Below are 27833 nucleotides of genomic sequence, written 5' to 3' on the forward strand. Positions count from 1 at the left end.
GCTCCGCGGAGCTCAGCCCATCCCGTGACGCGATGGGCCTGGGATGGGGGCAGGGACAGGGCCCAGCGCCCGGCAGCCTGGGAGAGGGGCCGGGACAGGGCCCAGTGCAGCCCCAGTACAGCCCCAGTATGGGATAGGGGCAGGGACAGGGCCCAGTGCAGCCCCAGTGCAGCCCCAGTATGGGAGAGGGGCCGGGACAGGGCCCAGTACAGCCCCAGTGCAGCCCCAGTACAGCCCCAGTACGGGATAGGGGCAGGGACAGGGCCCCAGTACAGCCCCAGTACAGCTCCAGTACAGCCCCAGTATGGGATAGGGGCAGGGGCCCCAGTACAGCTCCAGTATGGGATACGGGGCTGGGATAGGAGCCCCAGTACAGCCCCAGTACAGCCCCAGTATGGGATAGGGGCAGGGACAGGAGCCCCAGTACAGCCCCAGTACAGCTCCAGTACGGGATATGGGGCAGGGACAGGGCCCAGTGCAGCCCCAGTGCAGCCCCAGTATGGGATAGGGGCTGGGACAGGGCCCAGTACAGCCCCAGTATGGGATATGGGGCAGGGACAGGGCCCAGTGCAGCCCCAGTACAGCCCCAGTATGGGATAGGGGCTGGGACAGGGGCCCCAGTACAGCCCCAGTATGGGATAGGGGCAGGGACAGGAGCCCCAGTACAGCCCCAGTATGGGATAGGGGCAGGAGCCCCAGTACAGCTCCAGTATGGGATAGGGGCAAGGACAGGGGCCCCAGTACAGCCCCAGTATGGGATAGGGGCAGGGACAGGAGCCCCAGTACAGCTCCAGTATGGGATAGGGGCAAGGACAGGGGCCCCAGTACAGCCCCAGTATGGGATAGGGGCAGGGACAGGGGCCCCAGTACAGCTCCAGTATGGGATATGGGGCAGGGGCCAAAGCAGGGACAGGACCCCCAGTACAGCTCCAGTACGGGATAGGGGCAGGGAGAGGAGCCCCAGTACAGCTCCAGTACAGCCCCAGTACAGCTCCAGTATGGGATACGGGGCAGGGACAGGGGCCCAGTACAGCCCCAGTACAGCCCCAGTATGGGATACGGGGCAGGGACAGGGGCCCAGTACAGCCCCAGTACAGCCCCAGTATGTGATACGGGGCAGGGACAGGGGCCCAGTACAGCCCCAGTACGGGATAGGGGCAGGGACAGGGCCCCAGTACAGCCCCAGTATGGGATAGGGGCAGGGACAGGGCCCCAGTACAGCCCCAGTACGGGATAGGGGCAGGGGCCCCAGTACAGCCCCAGTATGGGGAACAGGGTGAGTGGACACACAATGGGGACACATCCCAGCGTGGGGGGTCAGAGCCCTGACTGCAGCAACCCCCCTGTCCTGCTCTGAGGTGGGTTTTTTCCCCAAAAGTGGCTCATTCCCCCCCACATGTGGGACCTGGCAGGGCCTCCCTGACCCCAGCAGCACTTCTCAGGCCAAAACCCCACATTCCTGCACTTCTGCCTGGCAGCAAACAGCCTCACCCCAGCCTGGGGTATCTCCCTGCCCTTCACAAAGAACACACCATATTTTGGGGGAGAAAAGCCTTAATTTAGAGGGGTATTTTTAATTTTTCTGCCTCTTTTTTTGGTCAGGAATTTTCACAGAATTCCCCTCTATAACTTTGTCTGGTTTTTAAATTATTTATTATTTATTATGATGATTATTATTATTTATTATCATTTATGTTCTATTATGATTTATTATATTATTATTATTATTATTATTATTATTATTATTATTATTATTATTATTATTATTATTATTATTATTATTATTATTATTATTATTATTATTATTATCCAAGCCCTTCCTGAGAATTAAACCATCAGATTTACTTGGTAAAACAAACAATTTACCTGCCAGCCTGGAAAGTAGCGTTGTGGCAGTGCCATCCCTTCCAGTGGCATGCAAATGAGCTTAATCCCTTGATTAGTTTTCTTCAATAAGCATCAGAAATGCTCCTTTTGGGAGCACAACCTGAGTGTGGAATGGTGGGAGAGCTCTGGGCTGCCAGAGCAGGACACCTGGACTCAGAGCCCTCTGCTGAGGAGAGCTGCTGGCAGCAGGGAAGGCAGCTCCTGGCTTTTCCCCAGCATGGGAGGTTTGGGGACTGAGTTTCTTTATTGTTTAAGACAAAAATCCCCCCTCCAAAGCATTAAAAATTAATAAAATAATCACAGGATGTTGCTGAAACGACCAAATCCTGGGGGAAAAATTAATTACAGGAGAAATCCAGGATTTGGGAGAGTTTATTGTGGTGGGTTTAACCTTCTCTCTGCCCTGACAGTGTGGAGGGAAATTAAACCAGCTGCCACATGGGGAGTGCAGCACCCCTGCCCCCCCTAAAATAACCCCACCTACAGGTACAAGAACCCTCACAGGAGCTGCTGTACCACCAGCTCTGTGCCTGAAGCTGATAATTCACATTCTTCCCCCCTCAACTCCCAGGGTATTTTGGGGTGAGGGCGATGCCTCCCACCAGCGAGCCCGCTCCCTGGGGCCAGTGTTTCTGTGCTACTCACCCAATTCGCAGCTGGGGGAGCTCAGGGTGTATTTCTTGGGCATGTTTCTCTCTTGCTCTGCAGCCTCTGGGAGCAGACAGCCTGGTCAGCGCTCTTCTTTCTATATAAGAGGTGTCCCCACCCTTCCCTGCCAGCTCCCCTCCCTCACTCCTCCGCCCGCAGCACCCACACGGGGGAGCAGAGTTCCCCGAGGGGAGCTCAGGAGACAATTCAAAGTCTCCCGAAAAAGAAAACAACGAGGGCTTCATCCTTATCATCTGTGAAACAGCCCTTAGAAAAGCAACACCCTCATCCAAACAGCACCAGGGAGTTCAGGGGGTGGGGAGGGGGGGGTTGATAGGACAGCCCGGGTGCTTTGATCTGCAGGCTCAGCCCTGGGGCAACCAGCAGCGTTGGGCTTGGGGGGTAAAAGGTGGGTTACGTGCTGCCTGGGGCATATTATCAACTCAAAAGCTCAATTAAAAAGCCGCTCTGTGTTCGAGCATCAGATGTCCCCTGGTAATTAGCAGATGAAACCAGCCTGGACTCTGCTCCACCAGAGTTAGTTGACAGATTAGAGCCCAAACTGGCACTGATGGGGCATTTTCCAGCTGCTGGTACGTGCAGAGCTGATAAGCTGCCACCCCTTCCCCATGGGGATCCATAAAATCTGTTATCAAGGGTCCCCTCTGGTCTGGAGCCCGCGGGGGCAGAGCGATAGCCCTGGCTTTGTTGGGTGGGTTGGTTTCCTCTCTTCCCTCTGTAAAAAGGGCCCCCGGTGCCTTTTTGTGATAAGCAAGAGCTGAATGTGCAAGACTTCAAGACTCACCAGGAGGGAGGGCAAAGACCCGGGTGTACATGGCCAGCACAACACACTCCAGCTTCCCCGGGGCTGTCAGAGGAGAGCAGGACAGCTTGGGGGTCCAGCCAGAGGGAGGGGAGGGGGTTTGACTGGGAAGAGCATCCCTAAGGATTCACTGCAGACGGAGGAGCTGGCAGAGACCTGGAAAGAGGAAATGTAGAATCAGTTTTGAGTGATGCTTGTGGGGGGGGGAAGGAGATGAGACCTGACTGGCAGGGGGAGAAGCAGCGGTTCTTCCCCACAAGGCCCTTGGCTCTGCTTCTTAGGGGAAAACAAACACAACCCACACCGACCAACCCAGCAGCAGCTGCAGAACTGGTTGGGTCACTCAACAAACAGGTTGTTTGTGAGACAGAGGGATGGACAGACAGACAGACAGAAGTGTCCTGAGGGGCTCCAGTGCCCAGAACCAGCCTCAGGTCAGGGTCGCTGAGGCAGAGCTGGGGGGAGCCGCCTGTGGCAGGGACTTTGCGGGGTTCCCAGGGTCTCCCCACTGCCTGAGAATCAAAGAATCCCAGCCTGGGCTGGGTTGGGAGGGACCCCCAAGGGTCCCAGAGCTCCAACCCCCTGCCACAGGCAGGGACACCAACCTCCAGGCCTGGAGCTACACAAGGCTGCCCAGGGCCCCATCCAGCCTGGCCTTGGACACCCCCAGGGACGGAAGGAAGCAGGGATCCCCTCCCCTCCCCTCCCTGCTCCGAGGCCGACCCGGAGCCGCACCACGGGCAGGGGCGGCAGCCGCCGCAGGGCCGGGGAAGGGACTGAACCCACGGCCGGGGGTTGGGGGGGGGTGGCCCGCAAGACGCGGTACGAGAGCCCGGGGAGGGCCCAGGCCCGACCAGGCCCCGCCGCCGTGAGGTGAGGGGCCACTTCCGCCCTTGGTCACATGACGGGGAAGGCGCCGGCACGCCAGCCAATCAGCGCCCAGCCCGCCACGCTCGCGCTCCTTCTCCTCCCCTTGGCCCCGCCCGTGACCTGCCAAGATGGCGGCGCCCAGGGCCCGTTCCCGCCATCGGCCGGGCCCACCCCGAGGGGGTGCTGAGGTGAGCGGGGAGCAGCCCCCCCTCCCCCCCGGCACCGGCAGGGGCGCCCCCGCCGTACCCCGGCCCCCTGATACCGGCCGAGTCCCTGACGGGCCCGGTCCTGACCGGCGCCCCCGGTCCCCAGCGCCCCCCAGCCCCGTGATGATCCCCAGGGGCATCCCCGCCATCTCTCGGGGGGCTTTGGGGGTCCAGAGGGGGTCCCTGGTCCCCCTTTGGGGGCCCCAGGGGGATCCCCACCATCTCTCTGGGGGCTTTGAGGGTCCAGAGGGGGTCCCTGCTCCCTCTCTGGGGGCTCCAGGGGGATCCCCACCACCTCTCTGAGGGCTTTGAGGGTCCAAGGGGGGTCCCTGCCCCCTCTCTGGGGGCTTTGGGGGCTCCAAGGGGGATCCCCACCACCTCTCTGGGGGCTTCAGGGGTCCAGAGGGGGTCCCTGCTCCCTCTCTGGGGGCTTTGGGGGCCCCAAGGGGAAGCCCCACCGCCTCTCTGAGGGCTTTGAGGGTCCAAGGGGGGTCCCAGCTCCCTCTCGGGGCCCCAGGGGGATCCCAAGCACCTCTCTTCAGGCTTTGAAGGTCCAGCATGGAGTCCCTGCCCCCTCTCTGGGGGCTTTAGGGATCCCACAGCCCAGCATCCCCCCTTTTTCCAGCCCCAGCCCCACTTCCCTTGGAACCTTTCCCAAAAAAACCCGACAGAAATAGCATGGTGGTGTTGTGGGGTGTGTGTGTGTGTTTGGGTGCAGGTCCCTTGAGTGCCACCTCCCCACCAAACCCAGCTCCAGGTCGCTCCTCAGCGCGCTGACGGCGGCGGAGAGACGGGAGGTGTTTGGGAAGGACCTTCCCCCACGTGGTAAAAACACGCTAAAGGTGCCCTCAGAGACCTTGGGAGAATCAAACCATCTGAAAAATCAACCCCCTACGGTCCCCAAAGTCCCCATTCCCTTGTCTGGGTTGGAATCCATAAGGTGGGGAGGGCAGAGCAGGGCTGTGGCGATGCTGCTGCCTGCAGTGGGCATTTCACAGAGCCACAGGGGAGTCAGAGAGGCCAGAAGGTGTTTCTTCAGAGTCCTGCATCGCTCTCTTCCTCCCCTGCATCATTAACATCTTCCTTGTGACTGTCTTTGCTGAGGCTTTCTTGGACAAGACGAATGCAGATGTGGTGAGTTTGGGCCTGGGGTCTTGCTGGGGACTGGCTGACACCAAACTGTGGGGCTGCTGGAGCAGTGACAGGGGCAGAAGGGCAGCTCTGAGCTGGGTTTGAGCAGAGCCTGTATATTCTGTGTGTAAAAAAGGGGGAGGAAAGAGCAGGGGTGCTGCTTGTGTCCTTTAAAACCAGCCTGAAGAGGCATCCAGCACCCTGGGACCTCCAGCACCCACCGCTCCTCGTGTGCAGCCTTTTCTCCTTCTCCTCTCTGCATAGAATCCCAGAATCCCAGCCTGGGCTGGGCTGGGAGGGACCCCAAGGGTCCCAGAGCTCCAACCCCCTGCCACAGGCAGGGACACCAACCTCCAGGCCTGGAGCTGCACAAGGTTGCCCAGGGCCCCAGCCAACCTGGCCTTGGACACCCCCAGGGATGGATGGGGCACCCACCCCCTCTCTGGGCAGCCCCTTCCAGCCCCTCACCACTCTCTCTGCAAAGAGCTTCCCCCCAGTCTCTCCTCTCCCCCTTCCCTCCTCCAGCTTCACCCCAGCCCCTTGTCCTGCCAGTCTCTGCCCTTTACCAAGCCCATTCCCCTCCTGTTCCTGGGGTCCCTCCAGGGATGGGGAGGCTGCAGGGAGGAGTCTCTGTACCTCCAACTCTGAACTCTGCTTTGGCTTTGCAGGGGTTCTTGTTCCCTCTGAGTCCGTGTTACCAGCTCCACGTCTGCCTGCAGGCCAGTCACCACAGCAGGTATCATCTCTGGATTGCAGGTTGGCAGCTAAAATGGAAATGAAATTGAAATTTAATTCATTAAACGAGCTGTCCAGTGCTGGAAGGAGCTGTCCAGTGCCTCATGCTGGAAGGAACTGTCCCTTGGCCTGTGCTGAACGGAGCTGTCCAACGGCTGCTGGATGCCTGGGGTGTTTTTGGTGGGATGCTGGAGGTGTCGAGGAAAATAACATCCCCCCTCAGCAGGGGGGGATGATCCAGAGCTGGGAGGAGTGGTGAGAGGCAGGACACTGCTCTGGCATCCAGAGAGAGCTGGGCCAGGCTGGGAAGCTGGGCAGGGAGAGACCAGAGGGGGGGTGAGAAAAGCAAGTGGGGAGTCTGGCCCCTGGGAAGGGAGAACTGCTGGGATCAGGACAGGCTGGGGGGAGCTCTGAGGAGAAGGACCTGGGGGTGCTGGGGGGTGACAGGGTGGCCACGAGCCAGCAGTGTGCCCTGGGGGCTGAGAGAGACAAGGGGATCCTGGGGGCATCAGGAGGAGTGTGGGCAGCAGGTGACAGGAGGGGATCCTCCCCCTCTGCTCTGCCCTGCTCAGGCCCCACTGGAGTGTTGTGTCCAGGTCTGGGCTCCCTGGGATCAAAGGGACAGGGATCTGCTGGAGAGAGTCCAGAGGAGGGACAGGGAGATGCTGAAGGGGCTGGAGCATCCCCCCTGTGAGGAAAGGCTGAGGGACCTGGGGCTGTTCAGCCTGGGGAGGAGAGACTGAGAGGGGATCTGATCACTGGGGATCAAGAGCTGAAGGGTGGGACCCAGGGGCCATGGGCAGCCTCTGCTCAGTGTCTGTGGGGACAGGACAAGGGGTGATGGGCTCAGGCTGGAGCCCAGGGAGTTCCCCCCAGTCTGGGGAAGAACTTCTTCCCAGTGAGGGTGAGGGAGCCCTGGGACAGGCTGCCCAGGGGGTGTGGAGTCTCCTCCTCTGGAGAGACCCCAGCCCCTGTCCCAGGGACCCGGCTTGGGCAGGGGGTGGGACCCCCTGGGCTCTGGGGGGCCCTTCCCACCCCTGGGGCTCTGGGATCCCTGGGGAAGTGCTGGGAGGGTTCCCTGGCCAAGGAAAACCCTGAGCCCAGGGTGAGAGGGGCTGTTTGTGGGGTCCCTGGGGAGGCTTCAGGCCAGGTCTGTCTGTCTGTCTGTCTGTGTGTCCGTCTGTCTGTCTGTCTGTCTGTCCTGGCTCCCCTGGTCTGGTGGCAAAGTGGATTCAGGGGAAGGGGGGTTATAAGGAAGAGCTGGGGGACAGTGGGGATGGAACTCAGGGGGATTTGGGGTATCGAGCTCCTGGGGTGAACTGGGGAGAACTGGGGGATGGAAATGGGAGAACTGGGTGAACAACGACTGGAGACTTGGGTGGACTGGGATGGATTGGGAGGATGTGGATGACTGGTGGGAACTGGGAGGAATTGGCAGAAATGGGGGAGCTGGGGGGACTGGGGGAGCAGGGTAGGAACTGGAGGGAACTGGGAGGGACTGTTAGAACTAGGGGGACTGGCGGGAACTGTGAGGGCCTGGGAGAACTGGGGGGAACTGGGAGAACTGGGGGGAACTGGGAGAACTGGGGGAACTTGGGGGGATGGGGAGCACTGGGGGTGCAGGGGGAACTGGGTGGATTGGGAGAACCTGAGGGAACTGGGAGGGACTGGGGGATCTGAGGAGACTGGGGGGAACTGGGAGAGACTAACGGTTTGGGGGAAACTGGGGGCAACTGGGGTGATTGGGTGAACTGGAGAGGATGGGGAGCACTGGGAGTGCAGGGGGAACTGGGTGGATTGGGAGAACCTGAGGGAACTGGGAGGGACTGGGGGATCTGGGAGGGACTGGGGGGAACTGGGGCAATTGGGTGAACTTGGGAGAATGGGGAGCACTGGGGGTGCAGGGGGAACTGGGTGGATTGGGAGAACCTGAGGGAACTGGGAGGGACTGGGGGATCTGAGGAGATTGGGGGGAACTGGGAGAGACTGGGGGAGCTGGGGGAAACTGGGAGGGACTGGGGGGAACTGGGGCAATTGGGTGAACTTGGGGGGATGGGGAGCACTGAGAGTGCAGGGGGAACTGGGTGGATTGGGAGAACCTGAGGGAACTGGGAGGGACTGGGGGATCTGAGGAGACTGGGGGTAACTGGGAGAGACTGGGGGAGCTGGGAGGGACTGGGGGATCTGAGGAGACTGGGAGGGACTGGGGGTAACTGGGCAGGACTGGGGGAACTGGGAGGGACTGGGGGAAACTGGGAGAGACTGGGTGGGACTGGGAGGGACTGGGGGAATTGGGAGAGACTGGGGTAACTGGGAGGGACTGGGGGAAATTGGGAGAGACTGGAGGGAACTGGGCGGGACTGGGGGGAACTGGGTGGGACTGGGAGGGACTGGGGGAACTGGGAGGAACTGGGCGGGACTGGGGGGAACTGGGAGGGACTGGGGTGAACTGGGAGGGACTGGAGGAAACTGGGAGGGACTGGGGGAACTGGGAAGGACTGGGGGAATCGGGAGGGACTGGGGGAACTGGGAGGGACTGGGGGTAACTGGGATAGACTGGGGGGAACTGGGCAGGACTGGGGGGAACTGGGAAGGACTGGGGGTAACTGGGAGGGACTCGAGGAAACTGGGGGTAACTGGGCGGGACTGGGCGGGACTGGGGAGCAGCGGGGGGCAGCGCCCGGTGACGCGGGGCTCACGGAGCCGCCCGGGTGCGCTGCGGCGCCGAGGCCCAGGGGACGCCGAGGGGCGGGGAAGGGGCCCGCGGGGCAGCCCCGTGCGGCTCGGGCCGGGCCGGGCCCCGGGGCGGGGCCAGCCCCAAGATGGCGGCGCTTCCGCCACCTTCCCCGCGCCGCTGAGCCGTCCCCTCCAAGGGCGCAGCCCGGCGGGTCGCCCCGCCCCCCTCCGGCGCCCATTGGCCAGTTTGAGAAGGCCCGCCGCTCTCATTGGCTCGGCCCTCCCGCCGGCGCCGCCGCCTCCGAGTTGGGATTGGGCAGCGCGCCCGTCAGCGTGCGAGCCCGCCTTCCTCCCGGGGGCGGGCGGCGCGGCCGGTTGGCTGGTCTCCTTACCAATCCCTCCTTCCTCCCGCCTCCCCTCAGCCATTGGCGGCCGCTCCCGCCCATCACGCCGCGGCCCACGCCGCCGCGGCCGCTCCCGTACGGGGTCTCCCTGCGAGCCCGCGCGGGCTCCGATTGGCCCTCCCCTCGGCCGACCCGCCCCTTCCTTCTCCCCCATTGGCCACCGCCCTCGGCGCTCCCCCTCCCCCACGGGGCGGGGCGGCGGGGGCGGCGCGGCCCCCTCCCCACTCCCCCCTCCGCCGGCCCGCCCTCGCTCCTTATGGGCCGCCGCGCCCGTCAATCACCCACCGGCGGCGGCTCCCGATTGGCCGGCCGGGCGAAGGGGGGCGGGCCGCGGGGCTGGGGCCGCGGTGCGCGGCTCCCTCCCTCGGCAGCCCCTTGGCGGTCACCGGCGGGGTTAGGCCGCCTCGTCAGCGAGCCGGGCGCGCCCGCCCCTCCTCTCCCCCGCCCCGCCGCCGCTCGGGCTCGCCCCCCGCCTCCCCCCCGGCCACCATGAGCGGTAAGGACGGGCCCGTCTTCGCCGGTGGGGAGGAGGAGGAGGAGGAGGAGGAGGAGGAGGAGGAGGAGGAGGAGGAGGAGGAAGAGGAAGAAGGGGGGGGCCGAGGGGCGCGCTGCCGCCCAGGCACACGCAGGCGGCGGCGCCCGCCCGCTCGGAGGGGCCAGAGGCGGCCCCGCCCCACGCCGGGCCGGGCCCCGCCGGGCCGGGCCGGGCCTCGCCTCGCCGCGCCTGGGGGGGACCTGCCAGGGGGGAGGGACCCGGGGGAGGGGGGAAGGCCTCGGGGGGAGGGACCCGGCGGACGGGCCGGGTTGGGAGAGGAGGAGGAGGAGGAGGAGGAGGAGGAGGGGGCGGCGGGGAGATGGAGTTGGGGATGGGGGGGGGAAGGCGCCGGTAATCGCGGAGAAACCGGGGGGGGGGGGGAGGATCCCGGGAGGGGGTTGCGGAGGGAGGGGGGAGGGGGTAGGCCGCGGCGGGGGGGGCGGCTGGGGGAGGGGGAGCGGCCGGCGCGCTTCCCCCGCCCCCCCCACATCCACATCCACCCCCCCACACCCCCCCCCGCCTCCGAGGAAGGCGCCTTGTGGGGGCGGATGCGGGCGGGGAGGGTGCGGAGCCGGGCGGGGGGGGGGATCGTGAGCTGCTGGGGGTGTTTGGAGACGGGGGGGGGTGAAGGGGGGATCCCCGGTGTGGGGGGTGTGGGTAGGAGCGGGGGTCGCAGGGCCCGGAGGCTCCTGAGAGGAGGGATTCGGGGGGTGGGGGGATCAGGGACCCGGTGGAGTCCCCGGGAACCAGGATGGGGGGGGAGTCCCCGGGCAGGGCTGCCCGCTGGGTTGGATCCGGCGTGGGGAATCCCGTGGGCAGGGCGAGGGAGAAGGGCTCCGGGGTGGATCCTAGAGGGCCGGGGGTAGGAGGGGTGCTCCCCGGCCAGCCAGCGGGGAAGGGGAAGGGGGGAGGCCGGGGGAGGACCTCGGCGGGGGCCAGGGAGTGTCCCGAGCGGGTGGGGAGGAGGAGCTGGAGCTGGGCCGGGTCCTCCTCTGCCTGTCCCGCTGCCAGCTCCTCTTTGGCAGCTCCCTCCGGTTCCCAGCCCCTTCGCGCCAACTCCGGAGCAACACACGGTCCCGTTTCCCCCCCCCCCGCCCCTAAAGTCCCTGCCAGCCCTCCCTGCCTCTCCCATCGCCCCTTCTTGGGACTCCCCGTGTCTCCTCCAAACTCCTGGTGTGTGTCCCCCCCCCCCTTCTCCTGCCCAGAAATGTCTCTTAACTCCCCGTGTCGTTTCCTGCCTGCCCAGACCAAGAGAGTCCCGAGGAGATGGCGACAGTGAAGCCCGAGAAGGGCGAAGGAGATGCCAGCAGTAACAGCAGCGCAGGCGGTGGGGAGGGCCAGGTGAGTGCAGGGAGGGGACAGACAGACAAACAGCCCCGGGCTGGCGGCCACCTGACTCCTCTCGCCCTGGAGAACTCGCCGTCCCCTGTGGCAAAGTCCAGGGTAGGGCCAAGGTTTTTGTTTGGCCCAGCCAAGCGTTAAGAGTGGCTGGTTGGGGAGAGGGGGGGGAGGGTGGGGAAAGGAAGAGAAAGAGGGCGGGGGGATCGTTAGCGCTGCCAAATGCCCTGCCAGAGCACCCACCCGCAGTGCCTGTGGCTTCCCCTCCTCCCCCAGCTCGCACGGTGCCCTCGAAAACACACGGCGGTTCCCCTGCTCCCAGTAAACACCACAGTCCCCAACTGGCCCTTCTCCAGGTTGGGACGCCCAGAAACGACTGGACTTCCCCGAGCTGTTCCCCTGTGGGGAGACCGGCTCGCTCTTTGGGGTGGAGGAGACCTTTCTCCTTGCCTTTTGACACGCAGGTTCCCTCCCCCCCCTTCCCAGCTTCCCAGGGGGTTTTTCCCTGTGGGTTCACTCTGTCCCAGCCTGACAGCCCTGCGTCTGGCAGTTGTATTTTTCCGGCTGTGGGTGAGTTTTCTCAGGAAGGAGTGTTTATCTTTTCCCAGTAGGCTCCTCCCTGCTTTCTCTTTTTTTTTTTCCCTTCCCCTCCCCTGCCCCCTCCTTTTTCTCTTTTTTAACTTTTGGCCTGCCCACGGGGCCACCTCCTGCTTTCCTGAACTCCTCCTCTCCTTCCCAGGAATCACAGCCTTCCCCACTGGCTCTGCTGGCAGCTACCTGCAGCAGGATCGAGTCTCCCAACGAGAACTCCAACAGCTCCCAAGGCCAGCAAGGCGGGAGCGGTGAGCTGGACCTGACAGCAGCTGCTGCCCAGATTGCCCAGTCTGCCAACGGCTGGCAAATCATTTCCACTGGCTCCAGCACGCCCACAGCCTCCAAGGAACAAGGTGGCAACGGCAACAACGGCAGCAACGGTGGGGATGCCTCCAAGAGCCGTCCCATGAGCGCTGGGCAGTACGTGGTCACCACCACGTCCAACCTGCAGAACCAGCAGGTGCTCACGGGCCTGCCAGGAGTCATCCCCAATATCCAGTACCAGGTCATCCCCCAGTTCCAAACCATCGACGGGCAGCAGCTGCAGTTTGCCACCACCCCAGCCCAAGTCAACGTGCAGCAGGATGCCTCTGGCCAGCTCCAGATCATCCCCGGCGCCAACCAGCAGATCATAACGAGCCGAGCGGGGACCAGCAACCTCATCGCCATGCCGAACCTGCTCCAGCAGGCTGTCCCCATCCAGGGCGTGGGCCTAACCAACAACACCCTCTCAGGGCAAACCCAGTACGTGGCCAACGTCCCCGTGGCTCTGAACGGCAACATCACCCTGCTGCCTGTCAACAGCGTGGCCGCCAGCCTGGCTCCCACCTCTCAGACGGTGACGCTGAGCGGCTCCGGCTCTCCGGACAGCAGCTCTCAGCCGGCCACCTCGGGTGCTGCCATCAGTTCCACCAACACAGCCACGTCCCACGCTAGTTCTGGCGCCTTCTTCACCAACGCCAACAGCTACTCCACCACCACCACCACCAGTAACATGGGCATCATGAATTTCTCCACCAGCGCCACGGTGGGAACCAGCGTCCCGGCGCAGGCGCCCCAGAGGGCCAGCAGCGTTCAGAGCTCGGACTCTCTGCAGAGCCAGGTTTCTGGGGTGGCTTTGCAGCCAGGGCAGCAGAAAGAGGGGGAGCAGAGCCAGCAGTCGCAGCAGTCACAGCAGCAGCAGCAACAGCAGCAGCAGCAGCAAATCCTGATCCAGCCACAGCTAGTCCAAGGAGGGCAGACGATCCAAGCCCTCCAGACCACCCCTCTCTCTGGCCAGACCTTTGCCACTCAAGCCATCTCCCAGGACGCCTTGCAGAACCTGCAGCTCCAAGCTGTCCCCAATTCAGGGCCCATCATTATCCGAACCCCGACGGTGGGTCCCAACGGGCAGGTCAGCTGGCAAACCATCCAGCTCCAAAACCTCCAGGTCCAAAACCCCCAGGCCCAGACAATCACCTTGGCCCCCATGCAGGGAGTGTCGCTGGGGCAGACGGGCAGCACCAGCACCACGCTCACCCCCATCGCCTCCCTCCCCAGCGGCACCGTCACCGTCAACGCTGCCCAGCTCTCCTCCATGCCAGGCCTCCAGACTATTAACCTCAGTGCCTTGGGAGCGTCTGGGATCCAGGTGCATCAGCTGCAAGGGTTGCCCTTGGCCATAGCAAACACTGCTGGTAAGTTGAAGGGGGTTTTTAGGGGGGGTTGGGGTTGGTTTTTTTGGGGGGGGGGGAGTCTTGGTTCTGTTCTGTAGCTGGGCAGGGGAAAAGGAAGGAGAAAGGATGTCGCCAGGGTTACAGGGAGCTGGCAGGGCTGGAGCTGGAGGGGTGTGAGGGGGTGTGAAGTGATGCCAAACCGAGTTGGCAAGGCAGGCTGGGGCTCAGGCCAGCCCTGGGAAGGAAGTCTGAAGTCCCCCTGATTTCCAGAAGACTCTGAAACTCCTTTTGGGTAGTTTCTGATCTAATTAATGGTGTGAAAGAGAACCAGAGGGAGGTGCCTGTGAAGGGGGGAGGAGGATGGAGTGGGACGCTGAGGGGTGGGTTTGTGTGAGGCTGCTGGTCTTGGGTCAGGGTGTGGGGCTGAGTCCAGCTCATCTCATCCTCCAGAGCCAGCAGGAAGAGTCACAGCCTTAAAAAAACCTCAAGAACAACTCCAAATCCCCCCTGCCCTCCCCCTAGAAAACAAACAAACCCCAGAAACCCTGGGGAATTTCCTTGCAGGGGCGGAAGAACGGGCTCTCTGGGTGTATATTTAGCCTCAAAGTTGGGTGCTGGTGTGGGACGCTCTGAGCTCATCCTGCCCAAGCCAGCCCTGTCTTCAGGGCTGCTGCAGAGCCTCCCTGCTGGGATCAGCCCCCTCCTCTCCCAAAAATGCTCCCACCAGTCCTGGGGGGAGGTGGGAATGTGCCTGGACATGGAGGGGGTGAGCTGGGTGCTGCTCTGCTCCCCCTTGCAATCAGCGTGCTTGCCTGTAGGAGAGGGCTGGGAGAACTGGGTGCTGGGAAGGAGCTCTGCTGCTGTACCCAGTGGGTTTTTCTAGAGGGGGGGGTGTGTGTTTCCTCCCCCCTTTTTTTTTGTTGTCTCTTAGGTTCTGGCTCCAGCTAAAGAGGCAGTTGCTAGATTTAGTCACAGCTGAGAGGCAGCAAGAAGATGTTGCTCAATCCAGCTCGGTGCTTCCTTCTCGCGAGAGGAGAGGGGAGGGGAGAGGAGAGGGGGTGGCTGCTGCTCTCCACGGCTTGTTTTGCAGCAGTATTTTGGGCTGTTGCTACAGCAGCTTGGCTTACAGGCAGCCACGGGGTTATTACAGACCAGGATTAGCCTGATCCTTGGATTTCCTTGAAGGCTGGAGGGGGAACCTCACTGCAGCCTCCCAGTCGCTGGAGGGACCCCAGGAACAGGAGGGTAATGGGCTTGGTAAAGGGCAGAGACTGGCAGGACAAGGGGCTGGGGTGAAGCTGGAGGAGGGAAGGGGGAGAGGAGAGACTGGGGGGAAGTTCTGTGCAGAGAGAGTGGTGAGGGGCTGGAAGGGGCTGCCCAGAGAGGGGGTGGGTGCCCCATCCATCCCTGGGGGTGTCCAAGGCCAGGTTGGATGGGGCCCTGGGCAACCTTGTGTAGCTCCAGGCCTGGAGGTTGGTGTCCCTGCCTGTGGCAGGGGGTTGGAGCTCTGGGACCCTTGGGGGGTCCCTCCCACCCCAGCCCAGGCTGGGATTCTCTTGATTCCCAGAGCAGAGAGACCTGCTTGTCGCTAGAACACACTCGTGTTGCTTTTCTTACCGAAGGGGAACAGCCTGGGGGTGCTCATAGGTGGAAGCAGGGGTGGCAGAGGGTCTTTTCGGGGCGTGGGGGGGGGTCCCTGGCCCTGCAGCCCGGCCCCTTGCCCGGAGCTGTGCTCGTTCAGAGGAGCAACGCACGGGGGACTCCGAGTTCCTGTATTTGCGCCTGGCTCTGCCCCCGGAGGTGGGGCAGGGAGGAACGCTCCAGAGACCACCCATCCACCGCCCTCAACGCGGGGAGCTGCCTCCTCCCCCTCCTCCTCCTCCTCCTCCTCCTCCTCCTATTTAGCTCTCCATCCGGCTGCTGCGCGCCTGTCTCTGCCCCAGCTCGGAGGATGTGACATTCAGGGGATGCTTTGATGTTGTCAGGCTTAAAAAAAATACCCCACCCCCAAACAGAGTTTGGGTTTCAAAGGGCTGGTGGGGACCCTCGGAGACCCCAGTGGGACCCCAAGTCTCCCAGGATGAGACCGTGGGGGCAGAAAGCTTCCTGGCTCTGAGCTGGTAGGGGGGTTTAACTCCAGGCTGGAGGAGGTTTTTACTCTAAGCTGGGTCTGTGGGATGTGGTGATGGGTCTGTCACCCCCTTCCCCCCACAAACAGCCCCTCTCAGCTGGGTGCTGAGCCCCTCCAGACCTCCCCATCCCCACCGCCAGCTGAGCCATCCCGTGTGGGGCTTCAAACAGGGATCCCCCTCAATCCCAGCTCCCCAGTGGCAATTTCAGGGGGGTGCTTTGTCACCCACTCCTGCCTCTTGTCCCAATCTCTGAGTATTTTCCCCCAAGAGCCCTTCCTTCAGCCCCAGGAGGGAGCTCTGTGTTGGGTGGCACTTCCTGAGCTCGCTGGCTGCTCGGGGCGGAATCGGGAGGGGAGAGGAAAAAAAACCAAACCAACCACCCCAGCTCCAAGGGAGGTGGATGGAAAATACAACCTCACCCAGGTTTGCTGGGGAGAGGAGGCTGCTGGCTGGGCTCCCCAGCCCCACAGCTTCTGCCACGTGTGCCAGCAGGATGGGGGGAGAAGAGGGGGGGGTGTGCGTGGTGAAGGGGTTTCGGTAGCTGGGTGTTCGCCCCCAGCTGCCTCCTGGGCTGGCAGCCACCGTGTTTCCTACCACTGCTGTGAGCAGAGCTTTGAAGAGCTGAGCTTTGAGGAGCTCAGCTCAGCTTCCTTGGGGGGCTGGGGGCTGAGCCAGCGTCCCAGCTTGGCCACGGGGGAGCTCAGGACTCCTCAGCCCCGCTGCAGCTCTGGGCTGTGGCTTTTGGTGCTGGGTGAAGGCTGAGGGCTGAGCCTTCTGCTTTTTGGTTTCCTTTCTGCAAAGCAGGGCAGGGAGAGATTCCCCTGGAGGGGAAAAAAAACCACCTGAAAAGGTCTTAAAAATGGGATGTTTTAATTTAATTTCTCTTTTTTATGTGCAAACTCACCTCTGAGCCTGGATGCATTAGGTGATGGCATCCTGCTGGCTTTGCAGGCTGCCTCCTCCTCCTCTTCCTCCTCCTCCTCCTCCTCAGGGGTGAGATGGGCTGTGAATTAGCCCTGAGGAGGAAGGTCTGTGACCCTGATGGGCTGGTATGTGGGCAAACGAGCTCTGCTGGGAGCTGGGGAGGGGATTTCCTCCCCTGGCCTGGCCCCAAAAACCCGCCCCTGGGTTTGGGTGCCACCTCTCCCCGTCTGGGTGGGCAGCAGGGGTGAGGGGAGGAGGGTTTTGGGGTGGGTGTAGGGTGCTGAGGTGGGTGTTAGGTGCCCTGTGGGGTGGATCACCCAAGTGTCACCCCTGTGCTGAGCTGCTCAGGGAGGGGACATCCTGCACCCTTGGCAGCTCAGGGGGAGGTGGGGGTGATTTGGAGAAGCTGGTGATGCTGCTGCCTGGGGTTTCTCTTCCCCTTTTGGCCCAGCTGTAGGAAGCAGGAGAGGGGCTTTTCTGAGCCATCTAGCTTTGCTGCTGAAGGGGCTCTGCCCTGTGTCCCTGTCCCTGCAGCTCAGAGCTGGGTGCCTGGGAGATAAAGAGCCCTGCCTGGCTCAGGTATGTGCTGGGTAAACAGGCGTCCTGGGCCAGGGCTGGACTTAAACCCCTCACCCAAAGCCCTTGTTTTGTGCCAGAGGATGTGTTATCACCAGGGAGGATGGACCTTGGGGGGTGCAGGAGGCACTGGTGGCACTGGGGAGCTCCCCCTTCCCCAGGAGGAGCTCCTGCAGCAGGGACATCCTCCTGCAAGGGGGAAGTAACCCTTGGAAATCTGTTTACCAAACACATCCCCAGCTCTCTGCTGGGACTTTGTTCCTCCGGGGCTCTTCCCAGCCCCAGCAGCTGACACAAAGACCTGATTGTCTCCTATTTTCTGGTTTTTAAGGGAAGCTTTGTGGCAGGGCCTTGATGAGACATCCACATGGCATGGGCTGGGGAGGGGAGGGGAAAATGGGACTGAGTCTCAGGCCAGCAAGCCCTGACAGGATCTCTCCTGGGCTTGTTTGTTTCTCTGCACCCAATGACATCACATCAGAAAACAAGGAGATTGTGAAATTTCCTTCTCTGAACTGGAGCTGGGCTGGACTTCCAGTCCCCTCCTGGCTTCCTTGGCTGACCTCTCTCCCTGCTGTGATGCAGAGGAGGGGTGGGGAAAGGGGGTGTTGACTGAAGGAATGACCCGAATCCCCAAAAGATCTGCTTGGGGGAAGGGAGTGATCCTGCTCTGGTGCCTGGGGTAGTGCTGTGCAGCTTCATCCCTGCCCCAGGCAGTGCTGCTGGGGCTCTGTGGGGCAGCCCCTATTCCTCCTCCTCCTCCTCCTCCTCTTCCTCACGGCCCTGGGAATGGGAGCTGGTTGGAATGGGAGCTGGTCAGGCTGGTTGGGTGCTTCATGCCCTGTGACTCCTCCCCAGAGAGGTTCCTCACCCAGCTCCTGGCCAGGCTCTGATCTTCTTCCTTTTATCTGTGCTGACTTCATCCCCTCTGCCTCCTCATCCTCCTCCTCCTCCTCTTTATGGCCCCATGGCAGGGGCTGGATCCTGGGCCTCAGGAGCAGGGTCAGCCTCAGCACAGCCCCTTCCCCAAGCCTGGGCTTCTGGGGAGCTGGTTCCCCCCCCCCTCTCTGCTGAGAGACCGACGGCGTCCGTCTGTCTGCTGATCTGGGTCAGATCCCCCAGCGATAGGGGCCCGAATTCCCCCTCTGCAGAGCTGCAAACCACCAGCTCTGAGGCTGAGGAGCAGCATCCAGCCTTCCCCACGAGGGAGCAGAGGAATCCAGAGCTGCAGGTGCGGTGGGAAAACGCTGGGGGGGGGGGATTTCCCCATCGTCCTGGGTGTGCTTCAGGCTGCAGCCCCCCTTCCTCCTCCTCCTCCTCCTCCTCCTCTCAGGGATCGCCCTGCCCCATCTCAGCTGGGCATCTTCCTCCTCCTGTTCTTCCTCATGTTGTCAGGGCCCCCTCCTCCTCCCCCCTTGCTCTGGGTGGGTCCTGCCTGTCCCATGGGGGGGAAGGTGCTTTGCATCCCAGGGCTGCTGCTGGTCTGCTTGCCCCCAGCACTGCTGCCCCAGTGAAGCCTTTGTCAGGACTGGGAGCTTCCTCCCAGTTCCATGGCCATCCAGGCTGGCATGGAAAGGGCAGAGGAGATCTGGTGTTCCAGTTTGCAGCCTGAGAGCAGGGTGAGGGGTGCCAGGGGGATGGACACAGCTCCATCTCCCCTCAGAGCCCACCTCCCCCTCACTCCATCCCTACTGATTTCCTCTCCAAAGAAGGCACAGAAACCTCCCCACAGTTAAAGGCTGGCACAGCACTCGCTGGGTGGCTTTTCAAGTCCTCAAACTCCAGATTAAAACACCATGAACTCGAGGTGCTGCAGCCCCAACTTGGGCTCTGCACCATCTCACACAGCCTGTGCCTGCCCCTGCCCCACAGGATTACTGGGTGAGAGCTCAGCTCATTTGCATGGCTGACTTCCTACTGCTGATTAACTCTTCTCTGCAGATCAGTGAAGAAGCCAAAGCAGAGAAAAAGCCAGGGGAACCTCCTTACAGAACCTGCTTTGTCCTTCTCTGTAGCTGGTGCAGCCTGATTGTCTGTGATCTGGCTGGAGGAGAGTGTGGTGGGGCTTTTTGGGGAGGGGGACACTGCTGCTCTGCCTCCCCCCAGGGCTTTCAGACTCTGATGTGGAGGAGAAAGGAGGAAGAAACCAAGTTGGAGGCTGGAAAGGTTTGAGTTGCCTTGTTTGCTGTGAGTGGAGGTGTGCTGAGAGGCTTGGGGAGCCCCTCTGTGTGCCACCAAGGGTTTGCTGCCCTTTCTTCTCCCCTCCAAAACTTCCTCTTGCCTCTCCCCTCTCATTGCTGACGTTGTTGTTGTGCCTGGTGACGACTTAACCCCCCTCCCTCCCTCCCTCCCTCCTCCTCCTCTCTGCAGAGCTGAGCTGCCAGTGTTGCAGAGTTTGCACAAGAAACCCTGCTGGGCTGGGTTGGTTTTTTCTTTCTCCCTAAAAATGAACATCCAGCCTGTTCCCTCCCCACACTCCTCTCCTGGGGTCAGTTGGGGTGGCTCTAAAACTGCTCCTCTCTTCCCTCCACGGGGCATTTCTTCCCTCCTTGGGGCTGGCTAAATAAAACTACTCAGCTGAAGCATTTTTCCTCCCAGGGAGCAGTTGGGAGACAAGAAACACCTTGTCTTGGAGAGGTGGTGCAAGCCAGAGCTCAGTGCTTTGCTCTTTGCAGGGAGGCACCAGCAAACAACCACCCCTGGGGGTTTTTTGGGGGGGGGGTGAAGGGGGATCAGTACCCCCATTCTGTGCTGATGGAGAGCAAAGACAGGTTTGGGTACAGCTCAGTCTTCACAGGCAGGTCCCCCCCAGGGGTTTTCCAAGGATTAAATCCCCTCTTTGCTCTGTTAATAAGTGTTTCTTCAGGATTTCAGTGGCCTGAGTGCAGACTGGGGTGGGGGTTGGCATCCTTCATGAAACCTTCACTCTTCAGAGTCATCTCCATTAGCAGAGATAATAACCATTCATTATCCAGCTGGTTTCCCTCCACCACAGTATTCCAGAGACTTCAGCCCATCCCAGTGTGTGAAGAATGAAGTGTGTGCCTACAGAATCTCTCTTCTCTTGCTCTAATTGATCTGCACCTTCATTAGTTGTGAGCCACAGGTTACCAGAAGGAGGATTTGGGCTTTTCCCCCTTTCTGTGTGACATGCCAACAAGACTATGAAACGCTCTGTAGGCTTCTGCTTGAAGCTTGAAGCTGTTCCAAGGTATCAGGACTGGATTCTCCTCCCTCCTGTCTGGATTTTGGGGAGAGCACCTGTGTGTCTCCTCCTCCTCCTCTTCTCCTTCCTCTTCACACCAGCTTCTCCCTGGCTGGCACAGACACCACAGGGAAATCTCTCATCTCACAAGCTGTCATTGTTGGTTTAGAAGGCTTAACCCACCCCCCCAAATCCCCTCCCACCCCAGACCCTTCCCTGGTCCCCTCCATGCTGGTTTTGGGCTGTAAACCTGTGTTTCAAGAGCTGGGAGGGGGAGAGGGAAAGGTTTGGTCCTGAAAGCGCTGGAATTTGCAGGGAAGAGCAGGAATGTGGCTGATGAGGTGCAGGGAGGGCTTGAAATGGTGTCCCCTTTGGAGGGGTGACTGGTGTCCTTCCTGCTGGGACAAGCTGAGCTGGTTGGTGGCTCTTGGTGGCTCCTCTCTGCCCTGCACCGTGCAGGAGCCGAACTGGTCAGGGTGTGTCGGTCACGGGTGTCACTGGGAGCATCTTCCAGCTGGGCTTCAGCTCTTCAGGGCTGTCACTGTCCTGTCCCACAGCACGTTGGGGTGCAGGCACAGGGGCAGGGCAGTGACAGGGTGACACCCCACCTGCTGCTCAGCCTCTTGCCTCGTCACCCCGCAGTGGGATGGGGTGAGTCAGGGCTCGTTCCCTTAATTGCAGCTCTCCTCTCCAGCCTGTGGCTTTGATGTTCTGGGTGTCTCAGTCCTCAACAGCAAAGAGTTTCTTCCCCACTCTGCCATCACCCAGGAAATCTGGATCCCTTTGGACTCCAGGGAGCAGCCACCCCCAGTTCCAGCCCTCCTGGGGTGTGTGCTGCCTGGGCAGAGCCAAGCTCCTCGTGATGCTCCCACGACCCAAGGGGTGACATGGAAGCTGGAGGAAGCCTGGATGTGGAGCTCAGCCTGGTTGTGCCCACCAATCCCTCACCAATCCTGCAGATGGTCGGTGGTGCCACCACGGAGCTGTGGGATCCATGAGCCATCCAGTGCCCCACGTAGCCAGGAATCTTCCTGGTGGGATTTTGTCCTTCCCTGAGATTGGGGCTCTGCCCCAGCTCCTGCACTGAGCTTTGCCAGGGCACCACTGACACCTGCTGGTAACTGCAAAGCCGTGGGGTGGAGGAAAGCTGCCAGGAGCTCCTGTCATTCCCCCCCCTTGCTGTTGTGAAACCTGCAGGAAGAGCTCCCAGCCGGAGGCTAAAGGACATTCCAGACCCGTGTGAGTCTGAAGCTTCCCCTTCTTCATCACTGCCACCACTCCCAGGGCTGTTTGGGATGCTGCCTCCCACCTAAAAGCTCCAAGGTGGAAAACCAGGGGGGGTTTCACCAGTTTGCTGAAGGTCCATGTCCCAGTCAGCCTCCCCAAAAGGCAGCACTGGGCTCCTGTGGTGCAGCCACCCATGGCAGCATCCCCATCCCCACAGCCCCGTCCTGATGCTGCTCCCAAGGCCCCCAGCAGCAGGACCAGGGGCTGGTTTGTTGCTTTGGGGGAGGCTGATGGCAGCTTTGGGATGTTTGTGCCCCTGTTTAAGAAGCAGCTTGCAGGGAAAAGGAGATGGAGTGAATAAACCATCCCCCCTCCTCCCCCCAAGACACCCCTGGCATCATCCCCACATCCCCCTCAGCCTTCAGCAGGGCTGCCCAGCGTGCTCCTTCCCATTGACTCATCCTCACCAGAGCCAGGCAGGCAGCTGGGGATAAAAACCACCAGGAAACCCCCCAGAGAGGCCTTTTTCTGGGGCAGCCTCACTGTGTGACAGCACCCTTGGCTCTTGGGGAGGGGGGATCCACGTGTCTTCACACACTGCTGTGTTCAGGCAGCGACCTCCACCCCAGCTGCCTCCTCACAGGGGAGTTGGGAGGGGAAAAAGTTGGATTTTGGACTCTCATCCCAGCCTGTAGCCAGCTGAGGGTGCTGCTGCCCACCCAGTGGAAGCAGCTCCCTTCTAAACCTGCTGTTAGATGAATTAGCATATGTTAATTGGGGGCTGGAGAGAGATTACACAGCCTCCTGTCTCTGAGCCTTTCCAGCCTGGGAATCATCAAGCAGCAGAGCTGGGAGGGAACTAAACCACTGGGGAAGTGTAGATGGGGCTGTTGGAGAAGCAGTTAGGTGACAGTGTAGGCATGAAAGGGCGATGAAATCCTTTAAGCTCCCCAACTTCTACCCCTGAACCCCCCCTGCACCCCCTCTTCCCCTTGGGAAGGGTTTATGTGCATCTGGGTTTGGGAGCTCATCCGCTCTGCCCTGTGGTTCCACTGGCTGTTCTGACTGGGAATTGCTCTGGGATGGAGATGGAGGGAGGGATTGCACTCCATGGGCAGCTCCAGATGAGATTTCAGCTTAAATCTCTCTCTCTCTATCACCCCTTTCTGTAATTGCACTAATTAACCAGTAAGCACATGCTGATAATCCCTCTGCTGATAGATGCCACTGAAGACTGTGGTCTTCCAGCCTCTTATTTATTGCTGTGTTGGGGTAGGGGGTGTGTTTTGTGGGGGGGGAATGGTGGTGGCTTGGCAGGAGGGTTGCCATCTGCCCTCTAGATTTGCTCCTGGATCCTTGTTTTCCTCATGTTTGAGCTGGAGAGGTGATTGGAAAAGGGGAAAATCCTGCCCCCTTTCAGCCCAGATGAGCCAGGTGGTGTGAAAGGGACCTTGGTGGGGTTTGGAGAAGCCTGAATGTCCCTCAGTGGTGGTTTGACCCTGTTTTTCTTGCTGATGTTGAGGTGAGTGGGGCTGGTGTTGCTTCATTTACCTTTTCTGCACCGTTTTCTGTGCCAAGTTAAGAGCTGAGAGAGTTGGCCAGTGGGTGGAGAGAGGTAACAGGGCTGTTTGTCTGGAGAGATGTGGTTCTCACGTCTCCTCTGGAGGAAGATTGGAGGGCATGGAGCAAAATATGGGGTGATGTGTCCTGGGGAGGGCAGGGCGAGCCCCAGGGCTCTGGAGAAAGGTCTGTGTGAGGGCTGGAAAACAGGAGTCTGTGGAAAGCTGGGGGAGAAGAGGGGAATTAATAACAACCTTTGGCTGAAGTGAGTGGAGATGCTCCTGGCTGCTGTGGAGAGAGGCTGGGAAAAGCCCTTGCAGCCTCCCAGTGCCTGGAGGGACCCCAGGAACAGGAGGGGAATGGGCTTGTTAAAGGGCAGAGACTGGCAGGACAAGGGGCTGGGGTGAAGCTGGAGGAGGGAAGGGGGAGAGGAGAGACTGGGGGGAAGTTCTGTGCAGAGAGAGTGGTGAGGGGCTGGCAGGGGCTGCCCAGAGAGGGGGTGGGTGCCCCATCCATCCCTGGGGGTGTCCAAGGCCAGGTTGGCTGGGGCCCTGGGCAACCTTGTGTAGCTCCAGGCCTGGAGGTTGGTGTCCCTGCCTGTGGCAGGGGGTTGGAGCTCTGGGACCCTTGGGGGTCCCTCCCAACCCAGCCCAGTCTGGGATTCCCTCCTGTCCTGTTGCTGGGGGCTTTGCTGATGGGGAACCAGCAATAACCTCTTGTGTTTCCTTCCAGGTGACCACAGTGCTCAGCTGGGGCTCCACGGCGCGAGCGGAGACGGGCTGGGGGATGAAAATGCAGCTGTGGAGGAAGGAGAGACCAGCCCAGACCCGCAGCCTCAGCAGGGCCGCAAAGTGCGGAGGGAGGCGTGTACCTGCCCCTACTGCAAGGACAGTGAGGGCAGGTAGGGCTGAACCCCCAGCTGACCCCCAGCACCAGGCTGTAACCCCAGAACTGCCTTGTGTGGGGTTACTTGTGGGCTCTAACCCCAAAACTGCCTTGTGTGGGGTTACTTGTGGGCTCTAACCCCAAAAGCACCTTGTTTTGGGTTACTTTTTCGGCTGTAACCCCAAAAACTCCTTGTTTGGGGTTACTTTTTGGGCTGTAACCCCCAAAACTCCTTGTTTGGGGTTACTTTTTGGGTTGTAACCCCAAAGCTGCCTTATTTGGGGTGACTTGTGGGCTGTAACCGCAAAAGCACCTTGTTTGGGGTTACTTTGTGGGCTGTAACCTCAAAAGCACCTTGTTTGGGGTTACTTGAGGGCTGTAAGCCCGAAAGCACCTTGTTTGGGGTTACTTTTTGGGCTGTAACCCCAAAAACTCCTTGTTTGGGGTTACTTTTTGAGCTGTAACCCCAAAAGCACCTCGTTTGGGGTTACTTTTTGGGCTGTAACCCCAAAGCTGCCTTATTTGGGGTGACTTGTGGGCTGTAACCCCAAAAGCACCTCGTTTGGGGTGACTTTGTGGGCTGTAACCCCAAAAGCACCTCGTTTGGGGATACTTTGTGGGCTGTAACCCCAAAAGCACCTCGTTTGATCCCTGTTCTCCCTCCCCTCCTGTCACCTTGAGCTTTGGGGGTTGTTTTAAACTCTTTTTTTTTTTTTCCCCCAAATCTGGTTTCTTTCAGGAGCTCTGGGGATCCAGGTAAAAAAAAACAGCACATCTGCCACATCCCTGGCTGTGGGAAGGTGTATGGTAAAACCTCTCACCTGAGGGCTCACCTGAGGTGGCACACGGGGGAGAGACCCTTCATCTGCACCTGGATCCTCTGCGGGAAGCGCTTCACCCGGAGCGACGAGCTGCAGCGGCACAAGCGCACGCACACAGGTAGAGCTCCAGGAGACCCCCCCTGTGCTCTGCCCCCCTGAGTCCCAGAGCTGGGGAACCCAGTACAGTGTGGGGCTGGTGGGGAGGGGTCAGAGGAGGGACATGGGGGTGATTAGAGGGGCTGGAGCAGCTGCCCTACGGAGAGAGGCTGAGGGAGCTGGGCTGGGTCAGCCTGGAGAGGAGAAGGCTGTGGGGGGACCTCACTGCAGCCCCCCAGTCCCTGAAGGGACCCCAGGAACAGGAGGGGAATGGGCTTGTTAAAGGGCAGAGACTGGCAGGACAAGGGGCTGGGGTGAAGCTGGAGGAGGGAAGGGGGAGAGGAGAGATTGGGGGGAAGTACTGTGCAGAGAGAGTGGTGAGGGGCTGGAAGGGGCTGCCCAGAGAGGGGGTGGGTGCCCCATCCATCCCTGGGGGTGTCCAAGGCCAGGTTGGCTGGGGCCCTGGGCAACCTTGTGTAGCTCCAGGGCTGGAGGTTGGTGTCCCTGCCTGTGGCAGGGGGTTGGAGCTCTGGGACCCTTGGGGTTCCTTCCAACCCAGACAAGTCTGGGATTCTATGATTGGAATGGGGGTGGGACTGGGATGGGGATAGGATTGGCTGCCCAGAGAGGGGGTGGCTGCCCCATCCCTGGGGGTGTCCAAGGCCAGGCTGGATGGGGCCCTTGGCAGCCTTGTGTAGCTCCAGGCCTGGAGGTTGGTGTCCCTGCCTGTGGCAGGGGGGTTGGAGCTCTGTGCTCCTTGGGGTCCCTCCCAACCCTGGCAGGGGAGTTGGAGCTCTGTGACCCTTGGGGTCCCTCCCAACCCTGGCAGGGGGGTTGGAGCTCTGTGACCCTTGGGGTCCCTCCCAACCCAACCCTGGCTGGGATTCTATGCCTCACTTTTGGAGGGGGATCAGACAGGGAAGACTCATCCCAGCCTCCCCCTGACTTACACACACTCCCCCCTTTTCTTTCCCCACCCCCCAGGGGAGAAGAAATTCGCCTGCCCGGAGTGTCCCAAGCGCTTCATGCGGAGCGACCACCTCTCCAAGCACATCAAGACCCACCAGAACAAGAAGGGAGGCACAGCCAACAACCTGGCCGTCAACGTCTCCGCCATCCCCATGGACACGGGGGCCTCGGGCGAGGGGAACGGCGGCGCCGCCCCCCCCTCCGCCCTCATCGCCACCAACATGGTGGCCATGGAAGCCATCTGCCCCGAGGGCATCGCGCGCCTGGCGGGCGGCAGCATCAACGTCATGCAAGTGGCCGACCTCCAGTCCATCAACATCAGCGGCAACGGCTTCTGAGGGGGGCCCCCGGCGGGCGACGCGGTGACGCAACCCAAGGGGGGGGGGCCTGTGCTGGGGGGAGGAGGGGGTGGTGGGGACGGAGGGGAGGTGGATGGATGGATGGATGGATGGTGGAGGGAAGGAGGGGGTGGTTGTGTGTCCCATGAGGTGACCCGACACGGAGCTGGGTGTTATCCCACCGTGAGGGTGACGTCCCTGTGTCACCCTCCAGCACTAAACCCCCAGCTCCTCTTCCCTGGGCTCGCAGCCCTCCCACCCCACACACCCCCCCCATACCCTCCCCAGGCCCGGTGGCCACACACGAAGGCCAGAGTTATATATATATTTTTTAATTTCGGCTTGACCTTATTATTATTATTATTATTTTCCCCCCTAAAACCCCCCTTCTCCCTTCCCCCCCACCCCACTTTGCCCTTCCCTCCTCTCCTCCCTCCCCGAGCTCCCCCTGCCCCTCTAGCTAGCCTTCCACGCCATCATGCCTTGGTTTCAAGACAAAGAAATTTAACTTTTTAGCAAAAGGAAAAGCAGAAAAGGAGAAAAAAAATACCCCCAAACCCAGAAAAAAAACCCTCAGCCCCCCCCAAAAACCCTCAGCCCCCCCCAAAACCCCTCAACGCCCCCCAAACCCCTTAACCCCCCCCACAAAACCCCTCAGCCCCCACAAAAAAAAACCCTCAACCCCACGAAAATAAAGACCAAACCTCATAAAAACCCTCCCAAACCTCTGAAAATAAAGCCCAAACCTCCAAAAAAACCCTAAAACCCCCCAAAATAAAGCCCAAACCCCATAAAATAAAGCCCAAGCCTCCAAAAAAAGCACCCAAACCTCAAAAAAACCTCTCAACGCCCCCAAAATAAAGCCCAAACCTCAAAAAACAACTCCTCAAACCCCAATAATAAAGCCCAGACTTCCAAAACCTCCCAAAACTCCAAAAATAAAGCCCAAACCTCCAAAAAAAGCCCCAAAATAAAGCCCAAACCCCCCAAAATAAAGCCCAAACCCCCCAAAATAAAGCCCAAACCTCCAAATAAACCTCCCAAACCTCAAAAAAAAACCCCAAATCCTCAAAAATAAAACCTAAACCTCAAAAAACCCCTCAAATCCTCAAAAATAAAGCCCAGACCTCCAAAAAACCTCTGAAACCCTCAAAATAAAGCCCAAACCCCCCAAAAAACCTCCGAAACCTCCAATAAAAACCCTCAAATCCTCAAAAATAAAGCCCAAACCTCCAACAAAACCTCTCAAACCTCCCAAAAAGCCTCCCAGACCTCCAAATAAACCTCCCAGACCTCCAAAAACCATCCTTAAATCTCAATTAAACCCCTCAAACCTCCCCAAAAAAAAGCCTCAACCCCCCAAAAAAACCCTCCCAGCCCCCCAAAAATGGAAAAGAAGTTTAAAAAAAAAAGGAAAAAAACTATGAAAATCAGGAGAAAAGAGACTCTGTGAATATTCTCTCTATAAAATATGGGATGTGGCTGGTGTGAGGGAGCAGGGGGGTCGCTGCCAGCCGGGCTGGGGTCTCTTGGATGCCTTATCTGGGAACAGGACGAGCCTGGGGAGGGGTGGGGGGGGGCAGGACCCTGGCCTTGCT

General features: G+C 60.5%; 2 protein-coding genes and 1 long non-coding RNA gene across 3 annotated transcripts in view; all 3 read left to right on the forward strand.

Annotated features, from left to right (window-relative positions):
• Window positions 1-4355: 4355 nt before the first annotated feature.
• Window positions 4356-6380, forward strand: LOC311202547. Its single transcript, XR_014617919.1, has 3 exons — window positions 4356-4416; window positions 5153-5568; window positions 6234-6380. It is a non-coding gene; the product is annotated as an uncharacterized lncRNA (long non-coding RNA).
• A 4691-nt stretch (window positions 6381-11071) lies between these two features.
• Window positions 11072-26264, forward strand: SP1 (Sp1 transcription factor). The gene is made up of 5 exons (XM_084277153.1): window positions 11072-11256; window positions 11993-13523; window positions 23859-24027; window positions 24751-24950; window positions 25913-26264. The coding sequence occupies exons 1-5, from the start codon at window positions 11182-11184 to the stop codon at window positions 26233-26235; spliced, it is 2298 nt and encodes a 765-aa protein (XP_084133279.1). The 5' UTR covers window positions 11072-11181; the 3' UTR covers window positions 26236-26264.
• Window positions 26265-27711: 1447 nt separating this feature from the next.
• Window positions 27712-27833, forward strand: part of AMHR2 (anti-Mullerian hormone receptor type 2) — a gene marked incomplete at both ends in the record, with an annotated part of 4854 nt that continues 4732 nt past the window's right edge. The window contains one exon of the mRNA XM_084277199.1: window positions 27712-27720. Coding sequence (XP_084133325.1) covers window positions 27712-27720 — 9 coding nt within the window. The remainder of the gene's footprint in view (window positions 27721-27833) is intronic.

Source organism: Gallinula chloropus, assembly GCF_964237585.1.
Source record: "Gallinula chloropus genome assembly, chromosome: 31".
NCBI lineage: Eukaryota > Metazoa > Chordata > Aves > Gruiformes > Rallidae > Gallinula > Gallinula chloropus.

Bases quoted from the DNA above. Each gene is read 5' to 3' on its own strand.
- SP1 (XM_084277153.1), top strand. From the start codon at position 11,182: ATGGCGACAGTGAAGCCCGAGAAGGGCGAAGGAGATGCCAGCAGTAAC. The intron at 11,257-11,992 runs GTGAGTGCAGGG...TCTCCTTCCCAG, and splicing joins CAGGCGGTGGGGAGGGCCAG to GAATCACAGCCTTCCCCACT. The intron at 24,951-25,912 runs GTAGAGCTCCAG...CCCACCCCCCAG, and splicing joins GCACAAGCGCACGCACACAG to GGGAGAAGAAATTCGCCTGC.